The following is a 23327-nucleotide window of genomic DNA, read 5'->3' as shown; positions in this document are numbered from 1 at the left end:
AAAATGTAATGAGTACCTCGGCGAGTACTTCGGTCTGTCGCCGGCATTCATTTTATTTACCTTCGACTTATTCATGCGCAACATGGAGAGAGAGAGAGAGGGGAGGGGGGGGAGGAGAGAGAGAAAAAGCAAAAGCAGCTAGCTATCATTCCCGGATCTCCATGGCGCGCGATAAAATGCACTGTCGGATGGATATAGAAGGAAGCCGCGGAATTTCCACGGCGTTTCGTTGCATTCCGCTGCGATCGGGATCTTGGACGTAAACGTAGCCGGGGCGCGCCGCGTGTAAAACACGTGTTCGGTAACGACGTTAGCGAAATTATCATTGGTTTTCGCGGTCGCGCCCGCCCGGGACCAATTTCGCGTGACGCTAATTGTCGACAGTCGGCAGTCGCACTGCACACGCGGACGCGTTATCCCCCGCGTAGTTACCCTGGCGAATCAATGAGACAAATTTTGAGGGTAAATACAGCGACCCGCCGCCGCGCCGTGCGCGTTGCATTAAATCAAAATACATTATTCAAAGCGTATTATTCGCGCTCTAACTGCGAACGTGATAAAACGCGAATTCGCTTGTTGATAAAACAAGCGCGGTGGGTATACGCGCGCGTGGCGGAGCGTCGTCGCATGGAACTGCACGCCGTCCATGGAATCGTTCCGCGCGCACTGTTTTCCTTTACTTGCTGTTTGTTCGGCGTAACTGGTCACCGGCATTGTTAATAACGTTGTCGTTAGCGCAACACCGTGCGACGTATGCGGGATTATTACAACCGTAACGATCGCTATCAGCTATCGTGTAATGTATTTCGCGGAATTTACGGGACACGTAAATGTTTCGTATCATTAGAAAGTGGAATTAGCATGTCAGCGCAGAGTTTCTCGAACTCCAACGGCAATGCGATTTAACTTTTGAAAAGGCGGGTATTAAGCTTTTACACGACAATAGTTTGCGTACGCCGTGCTCTATATGCAATGAAATTTCAATGTTTCAGCAGTAGCTTACGAGTTTCGCTCAGTTTTTTTTTTAAAGTGTAGTGATAAATTATTATAATTTTATACACGTATTAAAAGTAGCGGGAAAGATTTGATTTAATTATTGGCAAAATTATGTTATTGGACTTTTAAAAAACGCTTGGAAAAAGATTCTTTCTGTCATTTCCAATTTTTAATATGAAGGTTAAATTTGTAAAACAGCGAATTCTTAATGCAAACGAGACAGGATAATTAAAAGCAGGACGTGTCGATTAAAAGTCCACGGTGATTATCGTGGGAAACGCGCGGCGGCGATTCCTCTCGCGTTACAGGCGGTACTTCTGGAAGTCTATTCCGCACACCACGTCGAGCATTCACGAAAGATCTCCCGGGACAATTTTGTCGGACGATAAAATCTGCAGCGCCGTAAAAGCTTATTCCCGTTCATCGCCGGGCGCGAAAATACCTCGCGAACTTCCCGTGGATTCGTCTTAAGGACGACCTACCGACAATTCCTTGTCAGCGCGCGCCGCGCGCTCTCGAAATGCGGAAAAAGGAACGCGCGCGCGCGCGCGCGTGCTCAAAGGGACGACGGAAAAGGGGGACTTAAAGAAAGATTGCGGAAGAGATGGAGGGGGAAGGGGGAGGGGGAGACAGGACGCGGGCGCAAGGATCGAGTAGCGATATTGCTGCAGCGAAATTTTCGACGTTTGGCACGTAACTGCGTGCTTTACAGAAAAAGCTTTCTACTTTACTGGCTGCTCGTACGCCGCTCGACGGGTCTCTCGCACTGCTTTATTGCACATTCCGGCACTTTTCTCGTAGGTTCAGCGTGCCTCTGCATCCACCGCGGGGGTGGTACGCGCGCGCCTACGCGGGCGGCCGTGGCGGATGGGGAAACGTTGAAGGTAGGCGTTCACCATTCGCGGCACTTATCCAAGTTTTCAAGGATACCGAACATTCGGTAATTGCGAAAGTTTTACGCCTTAAATTCCGGCACGGCTTCACGGCCCTCCCGGCCTGCTCACGTCGTCGCCTTAAATTCCCGTGGCTCGAGATTCGGCTCGTAAGACGGATTCCTGCCGGAGCACTGGATTACCGCGCGGATCCTAAGGATTACACGGATCCTGACAGTCGATGTTGTTATTACGCTACGCGATGATGCGCCTCCCGCGCCTGCGTTTCTTGCGCTCTGGATTGGCCGGGCAGTCGTATTTCTCCGTGGGAGAAAGAGAGATCTGTCGTTACTTTTACTTTATTTCACCGTCGTCGTTACCTTCTTCGCGTCGATGGGAACTTTTCGGCCTTGACGACATCGCTTTATGACGACTTCGCTGTTTAAGCCGCTCGAGATGTTCGCCTCATCGATTTTTCCTCTTGAATGTTCATATTTTCGTTCTTCCTTCTTATTTTACGACTTATTACTATTTACGCGAGAGATAAAATAAGCGCTAAAGTTACCCTAGTAAGTAAGTATTGTTAACGTCGTAAGACATGAATGATGGATTTGTTGCGAATTCTTGTAACAAATTTTTATAATTCGTAAGATCTCTGTATAAAAAATAAGTATAAAAAAATATCTTAAACGAGTATTTCTGAAGTCATCTCCTGTCACGTTAAACGAATAGCTCTTAAGCTTATATTATATTCACTAAAACTTGGCTATTCATCGACACACGTGGTGTTTCTTAAATATTTAATTCCATTGTCATCATCCCTCGAATTTCTTTTCTCTTCGCAATATTTCAGGTCTAATCCACTAAGCTTCCCGTGAGGTTGTTTCCTTTTTTATAGATCGAATATCTTGTGGTTGTTTTCCCCTTCTGTTAATTTCGTTGACGTCCTAAGAGAGGCAAGAACGTCGCGGATCACTGAGTTATGAAAGTATTCTCCGAGGCTTTCGAGGGTCGGCAGGTTACCGCCGTGTCACGGCACGTAATGACGGGCGAATCGGACTTTTTGCCCCCGAAAATCCGTAGAAATGTTTCGCGTTCGGGAAAACGGGCACCGAAAGTTGGGGAAACGAAAGGAAAAAGCGTGAAGATTGACCACTTCTGAGATTATCCTTAGCGAAGGATAGAAAGCTCTGGATGGTGGCTGCGTGCGACAAATCGCACATCACCTGCGATCAAAGGCTCTACTAACGGGGGAACAAAGAGAAAAAGAAACGAGAGAAGGGTGCCCATGATTAAAGATCCACAAAATACTTCCGATCATCCGCCGCGACAAACTTTCGTGACGTACGAATTTTTACTGAATTTGGGAGCGATATTTTTTTTTGTCTCTAACAGAGTTATATATCTCGTAGAATTCTCCATTCAACATTTCGTTGCTCGGTTATGCCCCTTTTTCTTCCCTCCCCCTTTTCCTCCCCTCCCCTCGGAGGATAAATTATTGGCTTCAGACTCCAAGAAGTTGCTTTTAAAGGGAATCCGACGAGAAAGAATAAAAGGGGTGCGAGTACTGAAGTTATAAATACGAAGTCGTGGAAAATTGGAAAAGTTTCGACTTAGCGCGCGGTGCATCGACGGTTTTCTGCGCGACCATCGTTGATATGTCGCCGACCAATCGTTAAAGGCGATAACCGGACGGCGTTATCGCGGGAAGAAAAATTTCCATCGGTTATCGCGGTGTCCCAGCTCCCATTACTTCCAGTCGGCTGCAAAAGCCGTACGTTTAGTCGGCCGGTCACTAATCTATTCGTGCGATTTAAGTTGCCTAATTTCCGTACATATTTTATAGATTTCTATAAATTATATATGAAATTCACGTACACCGAGAGAAAAATATAATTGGAATAACCATAATTTAACTATAATTTATAGTGAATTTTGGGGACAGCTATAAAATTATAATTAATTTAACCATACAAATTAGAGCTGCTTTAACAATGCATTATGGTTATACTATAGGTTATGATTGTGGATATTATTATTTTTTGTTTACTTATTTTTTAGTTATTATTACAATATAAATAGTACGCAAATGTTAAGAAAATAGTTATACTTACTATAATTGTAGTTGCATTTATTACATATAAATATTTATTTTATTTGTCTTATACATATCTTAATATTTTATTATATTAATATTTGAAATTATTATAATTTATAGTAAAGTTTTTTAATATTTGGTAGGGCTATTCATATAATGTTATTGTTACTAACAATATAGTAATAATAACCATAAAAATAGTGCTCCTAACCATAATTTTTTTACTATGAAATTATAGTCACAAACACAAAATATTTTTCTCTCAGTGTACGTAAATTTGCTATTTATCGTATCCAAAGTAAAATCGAAAGATATTTTTGTAACATTTGTACCGAAGATAGCGCATCAAAGAGATTATACGTGTACAGTAAGATTTCCGATATCTTTCCTACTAATTTGGGGAAATTGTGCTCTTTCAAAAATACGTAAAGACGTATACAGGGTTATAAATAATAAATCACGATCGTACGTAATCGATGAATACGATCTGGTGCGAGGAGACAGGCAGGCGACCGCATGTGCATCGAATTACATTGTTCTGTGTATATCAATCGTTCTCATTTCGCTGTTTGATTTACCGTCGCGTTACTTTAAGCGACGCTTTAAAATATTACATGTCGATCCGATATTTTTGTGCCGCCCATTTGTATCCGCCTGACTCGCCCGTGTAAATAATGTAAAACGAGCAAAATGTTTCGATCGGACGAAAATATGGCGGACGAAACGCATCTCGTAAACCGTTTTTGCCTGTGCCCGGCTCCATTCTGCTCGATCCTTTATGAAATGTTGATGCCAGTCGTCGTAAAAATCCCAGGATTGAAAACGGACGGTCCCTGTTGTGAGGGTAGTAATGCTCGCCTTTTACGCTTTCGCGAGTCGCGCCGGTACCCTCGTTTCCGACACGATGATCCTCCCTTTGCGGATCATTAAAATATACTCGCCAACACAGATTTCATTAATTCCCGATAAATTGATAATCGAGTCCGTTCCCGTTGGCCGTCGACCGCCGCCGCCGCTCGCTGACGTCCAATTCGTTACAGACTCATTAACGTACGAGCCTTCCTGACTCCTGTAATTGATTTACGACTACGTCCGAATTCCGCACTCCGCATTCCGTCCGAGTTATTATCGGCGCAGCTCGTAACGGCCATTATGTCCCGGATCGTCGCATCCGAAATTTCAGAACAAACTTAGTCGAAGATAATTCGACAAGTTTGCTGTAAGGCTAGCCTTAATCCGGTCGGTCCAGTCTAGCTCTTGTCCCCGTCCACGCACACATATACACACATACACAGAAAGGCCGTCTCTCGCATAATCCACTCTACCTCTTGCGCCCGGTATATCCCGTGACGGCTCTCCGCCAAATCTTCTCGCGTCGCTAAGCCACCGATCGGAGATTGCGGCGTCGCCCGCAGCTCGCGAAGCAACGCCAAGCCAATCGCGAGGAAACCGTGAATTTATTACACCGAATTCGGCGGTATCCTTGTTTGGTCAGCTCTCGAGAAGCCGAAATCACTTGCATCGGGAGCGCGCCGTTTGCACGCGCGTAAGCCACCTCGTAAGCTTCGCCGTCGAAAGCCGTCCGAACGCGATCGGTCCTTCACGGTCCGATCCGTTTACCGATGCGATTATATTGATCGATCGTGCGCCAGGCCCGTCTACCGTGTCCGTGTAGACGGATCGGAGAGCAAAAAATTCCACGCAGATCTGCGCTCTCGCCTCGCAACGAAAATGTGATCTCGCGAAAGAACCTATAGTGGCGGCATTATTCCGGCACGGGAAAAGTAGAACGCGCTTTTTCGAATTCGGAGCTAATCCTGTGTAACTCCTTTCCAGTGTCCTCCTCTTTCCGAAGCCTCTTTCAAGCCGCGCGAGCGTGCGCGCGCGTGCGCGAATAAGCTCGTAATTAAAATCGTACTCGGTCGTTCGCGTGTGTTTCTTCGCCGACTGGACACGAACACGTTCTGCGAGAAATTCCGCTGACGCGAAGATATCTCTTCTCGTTACATCTACCTGGCCATCTTCCTAGATCCTCTTATCCGCCTTTCGTTTGTAAGTCGCGTCGCAGCGCAGATTGTCCTTTAGTGATTTACCCGTTTGACGCTTTCAACAACATTGAGTGTATTAATTCTATATTATAATATTCCCATTTCATACATGTACGCTCAAACAATCTGGAATATATATTATTAATCTCGCTAAAAAGAAAATATGCTAATTTATCAGCATATTCTTGCACATGTAACATGTCTACTTTTGATATTAATAAAGCAACTTGAAGAAAGGAAAACTATTCCTGCACATGTAACGTGTCTACTTTTGTTATTAATAAGGCAACTTGAAGAAAAAAAAACTTTCATTAAAAGTTAAAGTACGTGACAGAATCAGAAATTTCCGCGGTATTCTCCGAAAGCATGCAATTAGTAAGCTCGTAGCGTGATAACTCGAAATGTTAGGTAATATTTCCAAGTATTGTGCACGAGCGCTCTCTCTCTCTCTCTCTCTGTCTCTCTCTTTCTCTCTTGTCATTCGGGCAGCATCCAAGGGGAAAGGCCCGAGGGGTAAGACGAAGCCCGAAACTCTACGCTCGAAATCATTCCAAGTTTCCCGTGTAGCGTGAAGGGTGTCGGGTGGCGGGGCAAGATCCCGATTACGTTCTACCTTGCTCGGTCGACGGGATTCCTCCGACATTTGTAGCCTCGGGAGCGTCTACGCCCTTCTCTCGTAAGCCCGCGATTCCCGCCTATAACGGTGGACTACGCAAAGACGAAGGAGCGAAAGAGCGCGCGCGAGGACCGTAAAGAGAGGTGCTCTCTCGAGGTATGCGCGGGGATGGCGAAATTCGTTCGGACTTCGGTCGCTCGTTCCGGCCAGGAATCCTCGTCAATACGTCCTTCTCGCGAGCGCGAGTCGTTTGCCGGAAATTGCAAACGTTGCTTTACTTCGCGGAACAGCGAACCGGACCGCGATCGCCGGCACGTAACATTCACCCGAGTTTCGCAGCGAATTTGACAGTTTGCCGCACGTGCGCGTGCACGCGTGGCCGCCGCGTAAGCCCGCACACGACACTGCGCTCGGATTCTCCGGGCACTGTGCGGTCCGTGTGTATTCTACATAGCTCGTTGCTCGAGTGCATTAATTAAATACATTCCACCCCGGCGGCGTTTCGTGCGCGTCATCGTCCGACCGACCGAATGTCCACCACCTTTGATTGTCCGCCGAGTTCCTATTGTGGCGGCCGAAACTGTCTCTCTGCCGCGCGAAATCTCGTGGGCGTCCCGCCCGCGTGGCGAGAATTGTTTTGATGAAGCTGCGCCGTCCGAGTTCATTAGCGGCGTTAACAGGTTTCGTACACCTCTCGCGGTCCTGCTGCAAGTGACCGGTCGCCAATTTTCGTTCATGTATCAACGCCGCGGTTTACGGACGACACAATTCGCAATCGCAGCGGAATCGCCGCAGTGCACGACGGACGCGAGCTCTACCGCGCTCGTTCGCATGCCCCTTCGTGTTCTCGTGTTCGCGTGTCCCGCGTTACGTACGAATTATAGGCATTATTTCTCGCGTCGGTCCGCGTTTAAGATTTCCCGCCGATCGATACGGCGGGGTTATAGCGAGGTATCCGCGCGGCCGACATGTGATTTCTCGGCAGCAACATTGCGCTTTCGAGTCCCGAGATACTATCTCACGCCGGGTGAGTCAAAAATATTTCGCAGGATCAAGATAACCGAAGTGATTTCACGATTCGACAATAAAATAGGCAAACAGCCGGGGATGTATAATGAGCTAACAAGACGCTAGGATCCCGGTGAAATTTTAAATAAAAAACCGGCAAGAAGAAAATCAGATTGTATGTCTGGGCTATTTTCGTTGGGACTGTGCGAGAATACGAGAAGCGTTCGTTCGTCGCTCGCCATTGGTTGATCTTTACACCAGCGGGGTGAAAGGGAGAAAAGGGGGCCAGACAATTGCTCGATACGCCACTGCGTTTAATAAATGAAAACGCACGAGGAGAGCGAAGCAAACGCGCGGACGAGCGGCACCGCCTTTATCTTTATTTCAGATGAAGTCGTTTCGCGTGCTCCCTCCCTCCCTCCCGCGCCCTCGACGGGCAAGTCCACGAGAAGAAGAGGGAGAGCACGCGCTGCACGTATTGCGGCCGCCCTTACTTACAGGACACCGACACCTTTTCACGGTCGTTGGCAGACCTTGCTCTCCTGGGGGCGTCGGCGGCGCCGTCGTCGGTTAGGTGCATTATTAAATACGGTCAGACGATGGCAAGCGTTAACCGGGTGTAACGAAGTAGGCAGCGCGAGCGCGAGACATACCTAGGTGGCGAGCGAGCGAACTCGCTGAATATTCAGGCGCAACGAGCGTCTGAACACTATATTTCAGTGCCGTCTACAGACGTTTGTTCCGCGACTATAAGTTCCCAGTTAGAAACTTCCACGGCAGAGCATAAAACCAATTTATACTTCAGCGGCAAGTCCACAAAGAAATAGCTTAAGCGCGTCACGGCGAAATCACGTTGCTGGTAACGGTCAGATCGATTCTTTCAACATTTTACGAGCTTGCGTGATAAGTACCGAGTGACTGTAATGACTGAGATGTCACGTTTACAGCTCAAAATCTGCTGCAAAATAAGGATCAATAGCTCGAAACCCGAAAGTTATAGCGTTTGAAGAACACGAGATATCTCGACAGACCTTCGAAGACCGAGGAGAATAAAGACCGTAAGTGCGAATAAAGTAATTATCGCGACTTGCGTCATTGTCCTCAATCGTGGCAATAAAAATTCGTCGAAAGTCGCGTGGGAACCGGCCCGTCGCGTTCCTCCGACGCTTCGGATGCGGGGAACCATTAACGTGACACGTAAGTGGCGTTTTTCGTTTCTATAGAGTCTGTAATTAAAAATTCTTGTGTAGTTTGAAAGTGGATTCATACGGAAGTTCAACGGCGCGCCGCGCCGCGTCGGGGCGGACCAAAGTTCCGCGCTCGCCTGCGAATCGTGGCACTGACGGCTACTCGGCGCCATCGAACTAAATGATCATTAATTGCGAGCTCGGGGTACATTATGCGAATTACTTGAGCGACAGCCATGTCGCTAATATTAAGTTCCTCGATGGAAGAATGCCGGTATTCTCGCTCAATTATAACTTTCTGCAGCGAAACTTGCTTATTAGTGACATGAAAAATTCAGATCTATCTTTGCCACTTTATGTTGATATATCTGTTATTATTTGATAGTCTCAAGACAATTTCTCTGTCAGAATCTAAATTATTAAAAGCAGAATAGAAATAGAAACTAATGAAGCAGAATCTAATCCATCTCCATATTAATTAATCTTGTTCAAAAGCTTCATCCGTGCTTCTGTGTGTATATGTGTGTGTGTATGTACTGTTGTTTCCAAATTTAAAAACTAATTTCGTAGTTTTTTAATATAAACTTTTCTCTAAATGAAAACATACTCGCTTGCTCACAAAATTTATATGTGGAGATGCGTGTGTTGTACGCTTACGTATAAATTATTACGTACAAATTGTTATGTTTACGCTTTAACTGTTTTATTTGTGATAATGATTTCAAATAATAATTAAAATTATATGATAACAATGTCTTGATGTAATTTCAATTTGATACAGGTTCGCGGTTGTGATGGCAATAACCAAATTCAATCGTACAATGCGCAGCATCACTTCTCCACTACGGGCTCGTTACCGTATCATCATCGTCGGTAACGAGCTCGTATCGTCATTACGTTCACTGATTCGCGAACCGTGATCCGTTGTATTGTTAGACGCGAGATATCCCCGAGAGAGGGAAATACAGGTAATAAATAATTGCTCAGAGTACTATCTTTGTTATCTTGTTCGTAAGATTCGATACGAAACGCTCTTAACTACATCACGCGTAACGTAGAAATCTCGTTAACGATTTCAGTTTTAATTAAAATGAGCTATAAGCACTGGAAATAGAAGTGTAAAGTGGAGCAATTGAAATCGTCGAATAAAATGATATTTTTCTAATGAAATTAGCAATTACCGTTTCTTACGATTAGTTATAATAATAATTGAGTAAGGTTTTTGAATATTTTAAGGCGGTCTGTAAAAACTGTCTATCGTTATAAAAAAAATTATTACATTGTCACGCTCGTGTTGCCAACGGTACCACGTTTGATCGTTTGAACTTATCGTGTCTTCCGAAAAGGCCTGTTTTGGCAGGTAAGCTATGGGTAAACAACATGACGTCAGTAGAATCCAAGGTTGAGCAGGTGCGGGCAAACGGGAAAGAAGAAGAAAGGGAAGGCGCGCGAGGATGCAGGCAGGAGGGAAACCCCCGGGGGTGGCTCGTGCGCGGGCGCGGCTTTGCGGGTCAGAGTGCGTCGGGTATATAACCGGGCGGATGCCGTCGTCCCTTAGTCTCGCGCTTATCGTCGTCGCGACGACCCGCTCGAGCTCGACGCCGATGTCGTTACCGTGATCTGTGACGTTCCGATGTGCGGTGCATACCGATCTTGCACGCCGCGTCAATCGGCGAGGTGCCCGATGTCAGATTACAGACGGCATTTACGTTCATTCCGCCTGAACGAGCAAAGAAACGCGTAGCTACCATCTCCAACGATATCACCGATCAGTGGAGGAATTAAATTTTTACCTCTGCGACTGCGTTTTTAGCGTCTTTGACGCCGATCTTAAGGCTATTGTACGATTTAACGAAACGTCAGAGAAGTAAAATAAATAGAATAAAAATAATCGGAAAACAAGAAGCGGTATACCAAAATATTGAATTTTTCAAGTATAATATTTCGGTTCAAATTTAAAAAGATCGAGATATCGGAGCTCAAGTACCTCTAAAAATTATCTATAATTTTCTATATCGTACGAAAATCTCTTGTTTTTTCGTTAAAATTCGCTCGACATAATTTCACGTGGAAGAACAAGTCGAACGTTGAGGAACATTTACTGGTATTCGAATATCGAGTATGCCCGACTTTTATCTCGAGTGACGTCTCGCCGGAGGCAAGCAACGGGAACCGCACTATAGTGAGATCGACGAAAGTTCGTCCCTAAGTTCTCGCACGACCAGGCGAGAATTGAAGAAAAAAATCGTCGTGACACTTGTCCAACGATTGAATTCGACGACGCGGGCGGTGAAGGAGGACGGGGAACAAGAAGAAGCGGCCAAGCGGCAGCGGCGCGGCGCAGCGCCAAGGGGGAAAAGAGATAGGAGAGTGGTAGCGAAAGAGGCAGGAGGTCGACGGCGGGAGGCGAAGGCGCTGCCGCGGAGGATTTCAAGCCGTGCCCCCGGCGAGATACGAGCCGCTTGTATAGATCTATATGCACAGTAAAATTGTGGCGACGGAGGAGCCCTGGCTACGGGTATCTGGGTCATACAGCCGTCCTCTCGGGCGCGTAGCCGCCTGTTCTCCATAATTCTGCGAAATTCCACCGATGCAGCAAAAAAAAATGAAGACTCGTCGCTGACCGAAGGCGGTCTCGCTCTTGAAGTGCACGAGGACACTGACACGAAACTATAAAATTACCTGGAAAATCGTTATCTTCCGTCGAGCAATCGCGATACCATCGGTTGTGTTTGCCGTGATATTCCACGAACGTTGTACTGAATGTTAGATAAGAGTACACGGAACATGTCGAGCGTCGGGAGAAATGCATAATGCTACCTTTCGTGTCAACGTAATTGAAAATCCGTTTGTATAAGAGTTATAGATGCGGATAATGGGTATCGAATACGCGCGACCTGCTCCGGAACGGAGTCGCAACTTATAGAGCCCGTAGCGTTAATGTCACTTACTACGACCGGTAAGAGCGGTAAGTGAGCTATAGACATATCGCGTTTTACTCCGCCGAGAGAATCCGTAATGATCCGCGCGGATCAGTGATTTGCGGCCGGAGAGCGGATCGACCCGGTCGCTGGCGCGGTAACGAGCTGTTACGTCGTTACGCGGTTACGTAAAAAGGATCCGCTTGCGATCCCCACGGGGACAATTCCCGAGAAGAGTCCACGCGAGGGCTATTATCCGCCGTCGTGAGCCGGTTCACGCGCGGAATATCCGCGCTCTCTGCCACCCTTCATCTGGAGCACGCTCGAGCCGCGGCCCGACCCGATAAATAATGAACTCCCGCAATCATTTGTCAAGCTCACCGCGGGACAAACGAATGCTCGTCGGGGTAGCGTCGTCGGCCTAAATGGGAGAGATCAACGGGAGGCATCGGCTAGCAGCACCGCGGCATATCGCGTTGCTTCGCCGCCAGCGTTACGCGAGGCTCATGTCACTTTGACTCGACGGGGAAGCCGAAAAGCCAACGGTTCACAAGCAATCGGCTTACTGTCCGCTCACAAAGCCATTGATGAAACAAAAGCGTCGCGGGGATAGGAATGTCGAAGTTTGCAATTGACACGGTGCACAGTGGCGATCCTTAAGCGCACGAAACGACGCGGGGTACCATTCGCAAACTCCCTGCACCTGAGCCGTTCGCCTTAGAAATGCGAGAGTCAGCTGATTCCGATTGCGATCAGTGTAATCACACCGGGCAGTGCGATCAATCGCGCAGGAGATAACGGCGCCCGAAGAAACGGCTCCGCGACTTCATGACAGTGCGCGTGCTTCGGGCTCGCGGACGAACGAACGTGAGATCTCATCTCGTGCGTGGTACCGAGCAGCGCCAAGCGACATGAGGCGACGGAACAACGGTTCCACCTGCTTCTGCCAGGTATCGTCGGTCAAAAGAGGCGGCCGCGGCGGATGCAACGAGACTGAGGCGAACGAGCCACCGGGATGGTGCATCTACGCGGCGGTCGCGCTCGTCGCGGTCGGCTGTTACCTCAATGCCCTCGACTGCGACTTCGTGCACGACGACATACCGGCGGTGGTGAGAAACAGGGACGTGATCGGCGAGGCGTCGTGGAGCAGCGTGCTCAACGACGATTTCTGGGGTACGCCGATGGAGAGCATCAATAGTCACAAGAGCTATCGACCTTTCACCACTTTGACGTTTCGGTGAGCCAATATTTCTCTCACGTTTGTCGAGCTCTTTGTCGAACCATTTGAGAATTAGATAGAGGATTGACCTGGTTACTTTCAAAGCTACGAAAGCTTTGAGGCAATGACCGAAAGTGTCGCGAAATCAAATTACGGTCACGCGAAATTATTTATGCCGTCATTAGGATTGTGTATATTTTCAATGAGGGTTTAGACGTCTAATTGCTAATTTAGGTATTGCCACGTTTTGATTTAATCTGTTTTCTTTCTTGCGGCTCGTTTGTCAAACTGATCCTTCAGGACAATCCGTTAAACAGAAAAGTGAATACGATTCGGTGCACGGTCGTATCCCGTCCGGATGAAATAAGACGGCAAGAAATTGTCTCGAGAAACGTGTCTGGTTGCCTGACGTTCCAAACACATGGCACGACCACGTAGCTCGCAGCACCGGCATCCTCGCCGTTCTTACTGGGACATCTCGGATCCCGCTGTATACGTATATATGTATATATACGGGAAGGAACATATATATGTATGTATGTACCTTCATATACACGTACGTGTGTGTAGATACATAGCCGTATACATATAGGTATCCCGTGCAATCGGAGATGCACCTTATGGTCGTACTACTAAGGACGGATCGGCAAGAACCGTTCTCTGACCACGGCGGAAGCGACCGAGCATACGGTAGTGTGTGCAGTAACGTGTCGTGTAGAGCACACGAAACTTCCACCCCCCCTCTCTCTCTCTCTCCCTTTCTCTCTCTCCTCCTGACCATCCTCCCGCCTGCCCGCTCCCTGCCCGCCGATTTGATGCATGGATACCAGTTTGCCACTCCACGTGCAATACTGCATATTGGCTGGTATTGGACGATCCATCACGCCGCAAGACACCGGCACATCGCTCATCCACCCTTAACGCTCCAGATGCTGTTGCCAACTTCGACGAGGTGTGCGCGGGGCGCGCGAAACGCGGCGCGCGGGTGGGCGGGACGGTCGGGAAAAGGGAGCAGCCGGGCGTAAGGGCGAGGGCATAAACGCCTCCACGTTTCGCGCGTTATCGGAAGTGGAACGCATCCATAATCCCCGGGCGCGGAGACGCCGGCGCCGCGGCGCGCCGCGAACCGCATTCGTCTCGTCGAGAAGACGAGACTTTAACGACCCGGATCGCCACTGACGCGCGCGCGCGCGGGGGGGGGGAAGGTCTGTGCTTTTATATCGCGCGCGGGCGAAGGGGGAACGATACTCCCGGTATCTCTCATTGTTGCCGCCACTCGATTCGACCGAGGAGGAAGAGTGGTTTATGCGCGTGCGAAAAATGCGCCGCTTACGCTGACACGCGGTTGAAAGGATAAGCGAAGATTTATGTGTCAGCCGTTTAAGGCGAGAGTTGTCTACAATATTGGACGGTTGATATATCGTTACCTTTCGTCGTCCGCTTTGACGCGTGTTGTGCGTATACGAGCAAATTACGAACCTCTATATCTCGTTTAATAATCTATTCCAGCATTTTATCGCGCCTGTGTGCGACTCGCCGCAAAATAAAAAAAAGGGAGGAAATCGAACTCGAGTACTGCTGGATTTTCTCTCTGATCATCGATAGCTCGCACCAATAATTCTTTCTATGCTGGCAATCGTGCTTTGCATCCGCCGGCACACAGGTGGAAAGCTTTGGACAATTCCGCGCGCCTTTTCCGAGCGCGCATGTATGCTCCATTTTCCGTCCTTCCCGGCGCGGCGGACGGCGTCTCTTTTCATCGCCCGTTCTCTTTATTGCCACGAAACTCTGACGGCGCTCACGGTATGCCGCTTTGAGAATTCGAGTTCTCGGATGAAAATGCGCCGGAGCGACCCCAAAAGTCCAGAGTGCATTCGTGGCAGTTGACCCAACGCCTTCCGCACGGACCGCTCCAAAGTTTCCGAGGGATTCCCCGGGCATTTCCTCGAAGCAGTCATCGTATTCTGCCGCGCTCCCGTATATACACTTTTATACGTTTTATCTCGTCTATATCATCGTACGTACACACGTGCGGCGTACACACGGGCCGGGGGGCTACGCCCGACCCGCAGACTGATAGACGTGGGCAATCTTGTACTCAACGTAGGTGGCATATCATTTTCGTAGATCGCATCAACGATCCGTTCCCTCCCCCTCTCCCCTCCCCTGCGTTTAATTCGCGTGTTTGATCGCCTCGCCGACGTTTTTGACGCGACGGGTGCTAATTGAGATGATATCAGCGCCGCGCGCGGCGTACCTTATCGCGAAGGGATATTTGGAAAGCAGTTACCACCTGCCCTACACACAGACCGCGCGAAGTTATTTGCAGCCCGTGGAGTCGCGCGGTGCACGTATTTGATATAGGAAAAATGGGATTTCATGCAAGCTGTACGTATTTCAACTACTTCGTTTCGGCCGGAAATAATTTACGGGCGCGGTCGAGCGTGAGTCTTTGCCCCGCCGTCGAATGAATAACGCAGAGAGCTCTCGCTCGTACGATTCGTTTCTACATTTGCGCGAGAGCGCGCTTCACGGGTTGACGACCATGTTAGATTATTACGTCCGCAAATAGACTGCGGAATACGCTCCAGATAGTCCGATAAAGGAGAAAGGCTGGATAAAATCAGGTGACGCCTTATTACCCCCGGCTGAGAGAGCATACAGGTGTCTAATAATACGCAGCGTTCGCTTATCTATAGATTGCGTCAAAATTGGGATGTGCTCTAATGCGCGCCCAGATGTATTTTATGAAACGCGCGCTTACAAAGCGCGCGAGATCGACTATCGCCTTCGATTAAAGCTTAAGCTAAAATAAGGTGGTCTTTTGGTGTGAAGTTGTAGAAGTTGTACAGCGTGCTTTCTAGTGCGCGTTTAAAGTCCGGTGCGCGCGCGGGAGCGATTATTGAAGCTCCGCAAACATTAAATTTACCTATCCAATTAACGCGGCACACTCGTTCACGCGATATTACGTTATTTACGTGCAGTTCAATTAAGAGAAATCTCCCCAGTCCTCGCGGCGCGGCGGAATATTCGCGCTTCTCTATTACGTTCTTCTCTAGCGGATTTATCAACGCATCCGCGGTGTACTTTGATAATACACATTACACACACCCACACGCTCGCGCGCTCACCGAAGCCCTTTGTACCTGTACAATGTGACGATCGATATAATCGCGTTCGCCGCAAGTCGGAACTTATATCGTTCCCCGGAGATTCTTCTTTGTCTCGTCGCTTGTGGCCAGGAGTAGGTACCGCGCGCTTTTGCGGTGAGCTCGTGGCCAAAAACCGTGACGGGTGAATATCCACCGATTTTTCCGCGATAGCCGAAGCGATGGACACAAAGCGTCATCTGAATTTGATCATCTCCGTTTGGTTTGTCTGCATTGGAACGCGATCCGCGAATTCTATACTATCTCTGCTAAAAGTCTCTTTTTTACACCGAGGTTTTTTTTTACATTTCTCTATTTCCAGATATTAGGTGACGCGTCAATCGAAAAGCTAATCTCGCGAATAACATTGGCCCAGTGATCCGTTTAAGATCTCCTCATAAACGGTGTCTTTTATTGGTGACTCGTTCACGCGGTTGTTAGCATTTTACTGGCATTAAATCACGATCAGCGGCTAAGTCCGTTAGGCGTTAGCCGGTGATTTATGAGTCGGCCGACAGTGGCAATGGGCCACGCTTTGTGGCCGTCTCCTGTGAGGGAATAATTATTATTAAATTACTTGACCAGGACGCAACGTGGTGGAATCTCGTTCCGCGGCGCTACTGACACGCATGAATGATTGCGCTGCAAGCTCTAATTTAGACGTGTGATATAACTTTGCGTTGCGCGGCACGTACGGCTCGCATTCGATTACGCCACGATGATCCGTCGACTATGATATTTCATTTAGTCTTGCGATTAACTCTCATTATCGAGATAGACATTGGAATTTCGCAATTACCATTATTAATATTTGATTTATCAATAATGCAACAAAGTGGATTCCTTTCGTAGGGACATTTGCTGTCAAGGGAACTTGCTTTAAAAGTAAAGTTATCGAAGTAACGCGACCGTTTAAATACCACATTTAAATATCGTTATTTTCATGCTTGAAATATAAACATATAAATCTGACAGTTTTCGAATAAAAGTATTTAATTGCATTTTATCGCATTTATTATATGTATTTGATTTGAAACGAACGACGGAAAAAGATCGCGTAGATATCAATGTGTGCACGCTGACTCGTGGCTTCGTACACGCGACGGTACGCTTGTATTTCGGTACAAGTTCAAGGAAGAGATATCTCATCTGAGCGCACTTCAAAAGCGGGCATTTCCACATTCAAGTATATCGCGTTTTCCCCTCTGGTGTTCTTCGTTCATGACGTATAGAAAGAGTTCTTCCCCCGTTTTATTTGAGTTATTCAGGCAGGACAGTTTCATGAGCGAAACTCTTCAGCGCAAGTGCATTCATGGCCGTACTTGCAGCGTCGATGTGTTGGAAAGGGACATTCTAGTTTCAAACGCGACAAGAATATGCTATTTTATATATCTATGAATGTTCTTTCAATCCGATCGTGGCGAGAAACCCGGAGCGCGCATTTGTCTTCTCCGAAATGTACCACTTCCGTTTATTGGATCGGCGAACTTTGAGTTGTTAGGCTACGTTACATACAAGAAAAGGATGAGATTTCGTAAATCCGAAAGGAAGAAAGTAGACCCACAGCGCACAGCGTTTTCAACTCCCCGAACGGTAATAGTATATTCTTTTACTGCAAATCATATTACCAAGCAAGTCAAATTCATATATGATTACTTTTCGTTGAATACGTCGCGAAATATTTAAATTGCAAAAAATTTCGCGAATTGAAAGGAAACTCATTAAAAATTATCCCATTTTTCGCAGTTTTTGTGAAAAGGCTCTCAATACCGTGGATATATATTATCTATTCCGACGTCTCGGCGTTCCGTATATAACGCGCCCATTTGGCCGTGAAGCTCATTTCCGACGAAGCGAAGATTATAATATTTCCCTTCGATTAATCGTACAATCAAATGGACGCGCGCCATTAAATTTTCGTCATTTGATAAAGCGTGGCCCCGTGATCGAGAAAGGGCACGGATTAATCAGGGCGCAAGGTACAGGTGGTAGAAAAGATAATTTGCTTCCGCATGGACGCGTCATTGGGTTCTCGTGGCGCGCGTTGGCCGCCCCTATATCACTGCACTTCGTGCTGCGCAGTGATTCATCTAGAGCATTTCGTGACTCGCACCAGAAGCGTGCCGTGAGCAAGCGCTGTAAACTCGTCCACTCGATGGTGCACGTATATTAAAGAACACTTTTCCCGATGCGCGCGCCCGAGTATGCACAGGAGAGCGTGGTACTTCGTGGTTTGAACACTTTATTGCGCCGCATATATATATATACATATATATAGACACGCATAATTTTCATTGACCCCGATAGGCCGCGCGAAAACAACGAATGCCTCGCCGAGCTTTCGAGAGAATTAATTAGTGACTATACAGTCGCCGCACGGTCTTCCTCGCCGAAACTCTCATTATCGGCGTTAAATCATTATGCGCTAATCATGTCTTCTTCTTTAATTAATTAAGCGGAAACACAATATACGTGATTATCGAACAAAGTTGCTTAGAAAATGTGAATCTGAACTCAAGGTCTCGCACAAAACTATCCCTCGATCAGCTAGCCTATATTTCTTGCAGAATACAAATGATTTGTGAATTTAAATTATAAATTCTGTTATTAATCATGGATTACATTAAGAATTTATTTATCAACGTATTTAGAATATGCGTAAAAAAATTATTTAAAGATGCATTTTGCGTAGAATGTTTATAATTCGTCAGAATTATAATATAAAAAGTATCAACCAAGTATGGTGAATAGAGTGTGGTAGTTAATTACATGACTTCAAAATAGCTCTTGCAAACTGCGCCGGCTTTAAATGTGCGTGTACATACATAGCCTGACAGAGTTATGGAACAGGGTGCTTTGCAGCCTCCTTCGCTAGATAGTTAATTACTTAATTACGTCGTCGTAATTAGTTCACAGTTCCAAAGTCGGGCGTTCTATAGTTACCTGATTGACGTATCACCATAACAATAAATACCTTATATATGTATGTAAAGATGTAAAGACGATGAAGTTACGTGAGCGTGTATGTGTAATATTACAACGCGTTGATAAAGTTTCGTAAACGTTAATTTTTACTTCGGTAGGAATACAATCGTTGCATTTCAACTTAATTTCTTATTTAATTACTTACATTTATCATTCTTTTTAAATTTAAAAATTTGAAAATTTGATTGGCAATTATTTAACATAAATATGATAACTTTGCATTTTTAAAATATTGCATTTATAGATAAAAGTTTATTTAATAGATATACTGCAAAGGATTTAATTTACGACACGTATAATCAACTCTCTTATACATAACAAACAAAGCCAAATACCTTTACTCGCTCGAGTCAATTCAATTTCAAGCAACACCCTGAGGCCTTTAACCTCTTAAGTTTCAATGCAAAGAGTTCAATTACTTGCTTTTGTATGGCACAAAGATGACACCTGAGAGAGAGAGAGAGAGAGAGAGAGACATAAAATAAACTGTGACACCGTTTATAAACGATTTTCTCGGAGTTGGTTTATCTAAACAGGTCAAAAAGAATGATGCAATTTTCAAAGTAAATTCAAACGATACGGCAAATCACCCGAAATAAGCAGTCTAAAATAACAAAAAGACGATAAAATTTATGCATAAATATCTGAAATATGTTACATTTTCAATGCATAAAAATTACACTTATTGTCAATGTGCTTTTTCTCCAATTAGGTAATTATTCAAGTAATATTCATATAAAGTAATGTTTATTAAAATAACATTTTCCCTAGTTAGTGTTACATAATATTTGGCAGAGTATAATATTATAATTAGAAACTCTCTATTGTAAGATACACATACTCTCATACAACATATACACACACGTACACTCTCACGTTTTCATCTCTTGCTCTTACATTTGTATGCATTACTTTTAAAAGTACGACGCGCTTTTGAACATATGAAAGTAGAGACATTTTTTTCACATCACATCTCATAAGAAATTCGAGCTTTCGTTTGGCGTTCTCTTCATACACAAAGGTGTCAGACCATTTCTTTATTCGCATTCTCTTTCCTTTATGTCGACGACATAAAACTTGCATCTTTATATTAATGTCGAGAATGTAAAAATATTAAATACAGATTTCAAATTAATGATTTCCACAATAATAATGGAATATATATACATCTCGTATGATAAATGTCATTAAAGTATAGATTAGATATAATTGACATTGAAGTAATGAAAATCATTCTCTTTACACGAGAATTATTCACATAAAAATTTATGTATGCCATTATAAGTGAGATCTTTATTTTTATAATGAATGAATCTGGTCTCTAAACCAAGTACTTTGACAGGATACTGCTAGCAGCGCTATTACGTTTTCAAAAATCGCGACATTTCGCGGGTAGCCGTAAAAATACGACTCATTATAATCCCAGGCGCATATAACGATTTCCTCTATGTATCAGCTAACATCTCGCATTTCTCATTTTTTGCATTGCATTTTCGCGGGAAATTGCTCAATGTCAGTCGTTATCTGTAACGATGTCCGTTAACACGTATAATTTAGCGTGGCAGACAAGTTTCCGGTAACATCATTAGACTGTGTATTGATATTAATCAGTCTCGTTATTATTCGTACTGTTCGTACGGGACCAATAAATAATGTCTGTGAAAATTTACAACGTTTCTCGACGCGACGCATATCGAGTTTTTCAGTTTCTCATCCCCCCCTCACCTCTCTATACTTCTATTTTTGCATACAAAATTGAAAACCGAGATAACTTTTGGTTACAATGGAATGGCACACGAAAGAATGCAGCGGCCGCGAGAAAAAGCAGACAATGGTCAGGGGAATGTAATGGAAACGCAAAAGCAATAGTATATGACGTGATTCACAAGGCGGGAAAGATTCCCGGGAAAGAATCGCCGAGAATTCGAGAATAAAATTTATACCATCGCGTCGCACATTCGCAAAAGTGACACAATGCAACAATAATCTTTTTACACCGCGGCTGATCTACGCGAGACGCACCCGTAATGGATCGTACCCGTTCCACGTTTTCCGGCGGTCCGGGTCGTTTCAGGGAAATTGGATTTAACGCGTGCCCTACGGCCAGTCTCCTTTTACCCGGTGTGTTGGTCTTTTTTTTTCCATGTCCTTCCCCGTAGACGCGCGCGCCAGCCGACGTCTCGCGATATTACTTGTATGTCGCGGTAAAGCCCAGGAGAAGTGGAATGCCATTAATCTCGGGCAATTGTAAACCGAGTAACGTGAAATATATGATCTCTTGTCGTTGTAATCCCGGCCGCCGCGCGTCGGTCCAACTTCTGCTGGGCGTTACCGTTGTCCGCGCAATATCGAGTCGAGCTCGAGACGAGCTTCATTAAATATTACAATATAGTAACGGCTCATCTGCCGTTATTACACCGCATTTTCTAGCGTTATATCCCATCTCTTTCTCTGCCTCTCGCGTTGACTGTTGTCGCGCGCGCGCGTGGCGGGATAACAGGACTGCTATTAAACAGACAGCGTAACTGCAGGGCACCCCGAGACCTTGCTCTCTTTGGGTTGGGAAATACGATGTTTATAACGGCGGGAGTAATTATGACCGTGGCAAGAAAGACGTCAAGAAGATTACAGATTTATATCGCTGTCTGTTTAATAGCAGCCCAATGAAGTTTCAGTTTACGCTCCTTCTAAACATTTTAAAACCAATAATCCTTGAACGATGAAAATAACTTCACGTTGACAAGCAAGAAAGAAATAATATATTTTCCTTCGTGAAATAATGATGAACCGACTGTTACATTTCGCGTAAATGATCGAGTACCTCTCTGTATAGGTATCCTTCTAAATATACAACTATAAATTAAATTATTGATCTTTCCTACTTGCTGAATCCGTCTGTGATATAATCCGCTTGTGATATAATAGCAAACAACTCGTAAATAAATGTTAATTTCTTTCAGCGATAATTCACGTAAAATGTGGACGGCGATTAATGAATAACTCATCCATTATTCGTTCAATCATCCGATGCAAACTCGAATTATGCGCTGTAAAACCCCACGGGAATTTGGCGTTTTTCATGCGAGACTATGAATACTGGGATAATCGCGTATTAAATGAATTATGTTCTTTGATGAATTCATCGACGCATTTGCTTCGACATTTCGACGTCGATAGAAATATGGAATAGTGAGGAATATAATTTATTCAGAGGGAATCGGCGCAATAAGAGGCGCTTCATAATAAAAGTGAGCAGTTCTAATAGGGTATATCCCCCACGGAATGGCTTATTGGCTGCCGATGTTTACCATCGACCACTCCGTAATTCCGTACACTTGGGGTAGAACAGATTGCCTCCCTATTTCTCTCCTCTTTCTCTCTCTTTCTCTCGCAAAGAAACCGTCAAAAACAGGCGGCCCTCTCTCGGTGGCCTTTCCGACCCGCAAACATCGTTTTGTCCCTCGGGAAGAATACGGCGGTAGGGAGATGATCGCGCTATCGGAATCGAGAATCTTCCGTTATGGAGATCGTTGAGACGTGACGGATCCGCATTACGAACGTGTTTAGTCACCGTGTCTATCGACAAGTAATATACGCAACTAGCTTTCTCATCAACGCTTTCCATTATACCGAAATTGTAATAGATCGGGTAACGTTTGACACTTGAATTTCTCATTTATCTCTGTGATCGCGTGATACTTCCAAGATGCTATATGATTTACCTATTGTCTCATAAATTAACAAAAGAGCTCTCCGCGGATTAAAAAGACAATTTTTTTTCTTCAGAAGTATACACCTCTTCTTCCAATTTAAGTGATCTTTTACTTAAATTAAAAACGCAATATAATTTTATAAGAACTTTTTTATAAGAATTTTAAAGAAACGTTCTTCATAAACTTTTCATGTTCTTAATCACTCATTTTGTCATTCATATTTTATAATGTCTATATCAAGAAACTTTTCATACATTGATTATATAACGTAATATGATTATTATAAGCATTATAGATAATATTAATGTAACATGAAATGCATGTTAATCTTTTTTTTTTAAACGCGCAAATGGAGCGTAGTACATATATTGTTTTTGCTTTTGCACTAACTGAAATAGATATGTTAAAAATATCGAGGCTGCTTGGTTTTCGATGAGAATAGGGATAGAGTTGGGGCAGCAATTTACGTTTAACCAGCGCCGGGGCGTAATCTGTTTAAACTCCCAGAACAATGT

The 23327-nt window shown here is 45.3% G+C and overlaps 1 protein-coding gene across 1 annotated transcript in view; it reads left to right on the top strand.

The window, feature by feature from the left end:
• The first annotated feature begins 12657 nt into the window (after positions 1-12657).
• Positions 12658-23327, top strand: part of LOC105453706 (transmembrane and TPR repeat-containing protein 1-like) — a 122718-nt gene continuing 112048 nt past the window's right edge. Inside the window, exon 1 of the mRNA XM_011695870.1 lies at positions 12658-12983. Within this exon, the coding sequence (XP_011694172.1) occupies positions 12658-12983 (326 nt within the window). The remainder of the gene's footprint in view (positions 12984-23327) is intronic.

The sequence above is a fragment of the Wasmannia auropunctata genome, unplaced genomic scaffold (genome assembly GCF_000956235.1).
Source record: "Wasmannia auropunctata unplaced genomic scaffold, wasmannia.A_1.0 LD335996.1, whole genome shotgun sequence".
Lineage (NCBI taxonomy): Eukaryota > Metazoa > Arthropoda > Insecta > Hymenoptera > Formicidae > Wasmannia > Wasmannia auropunctata.
This window is presented reverse-complemented; position numbering and strand designations above follow the sequence as displayed.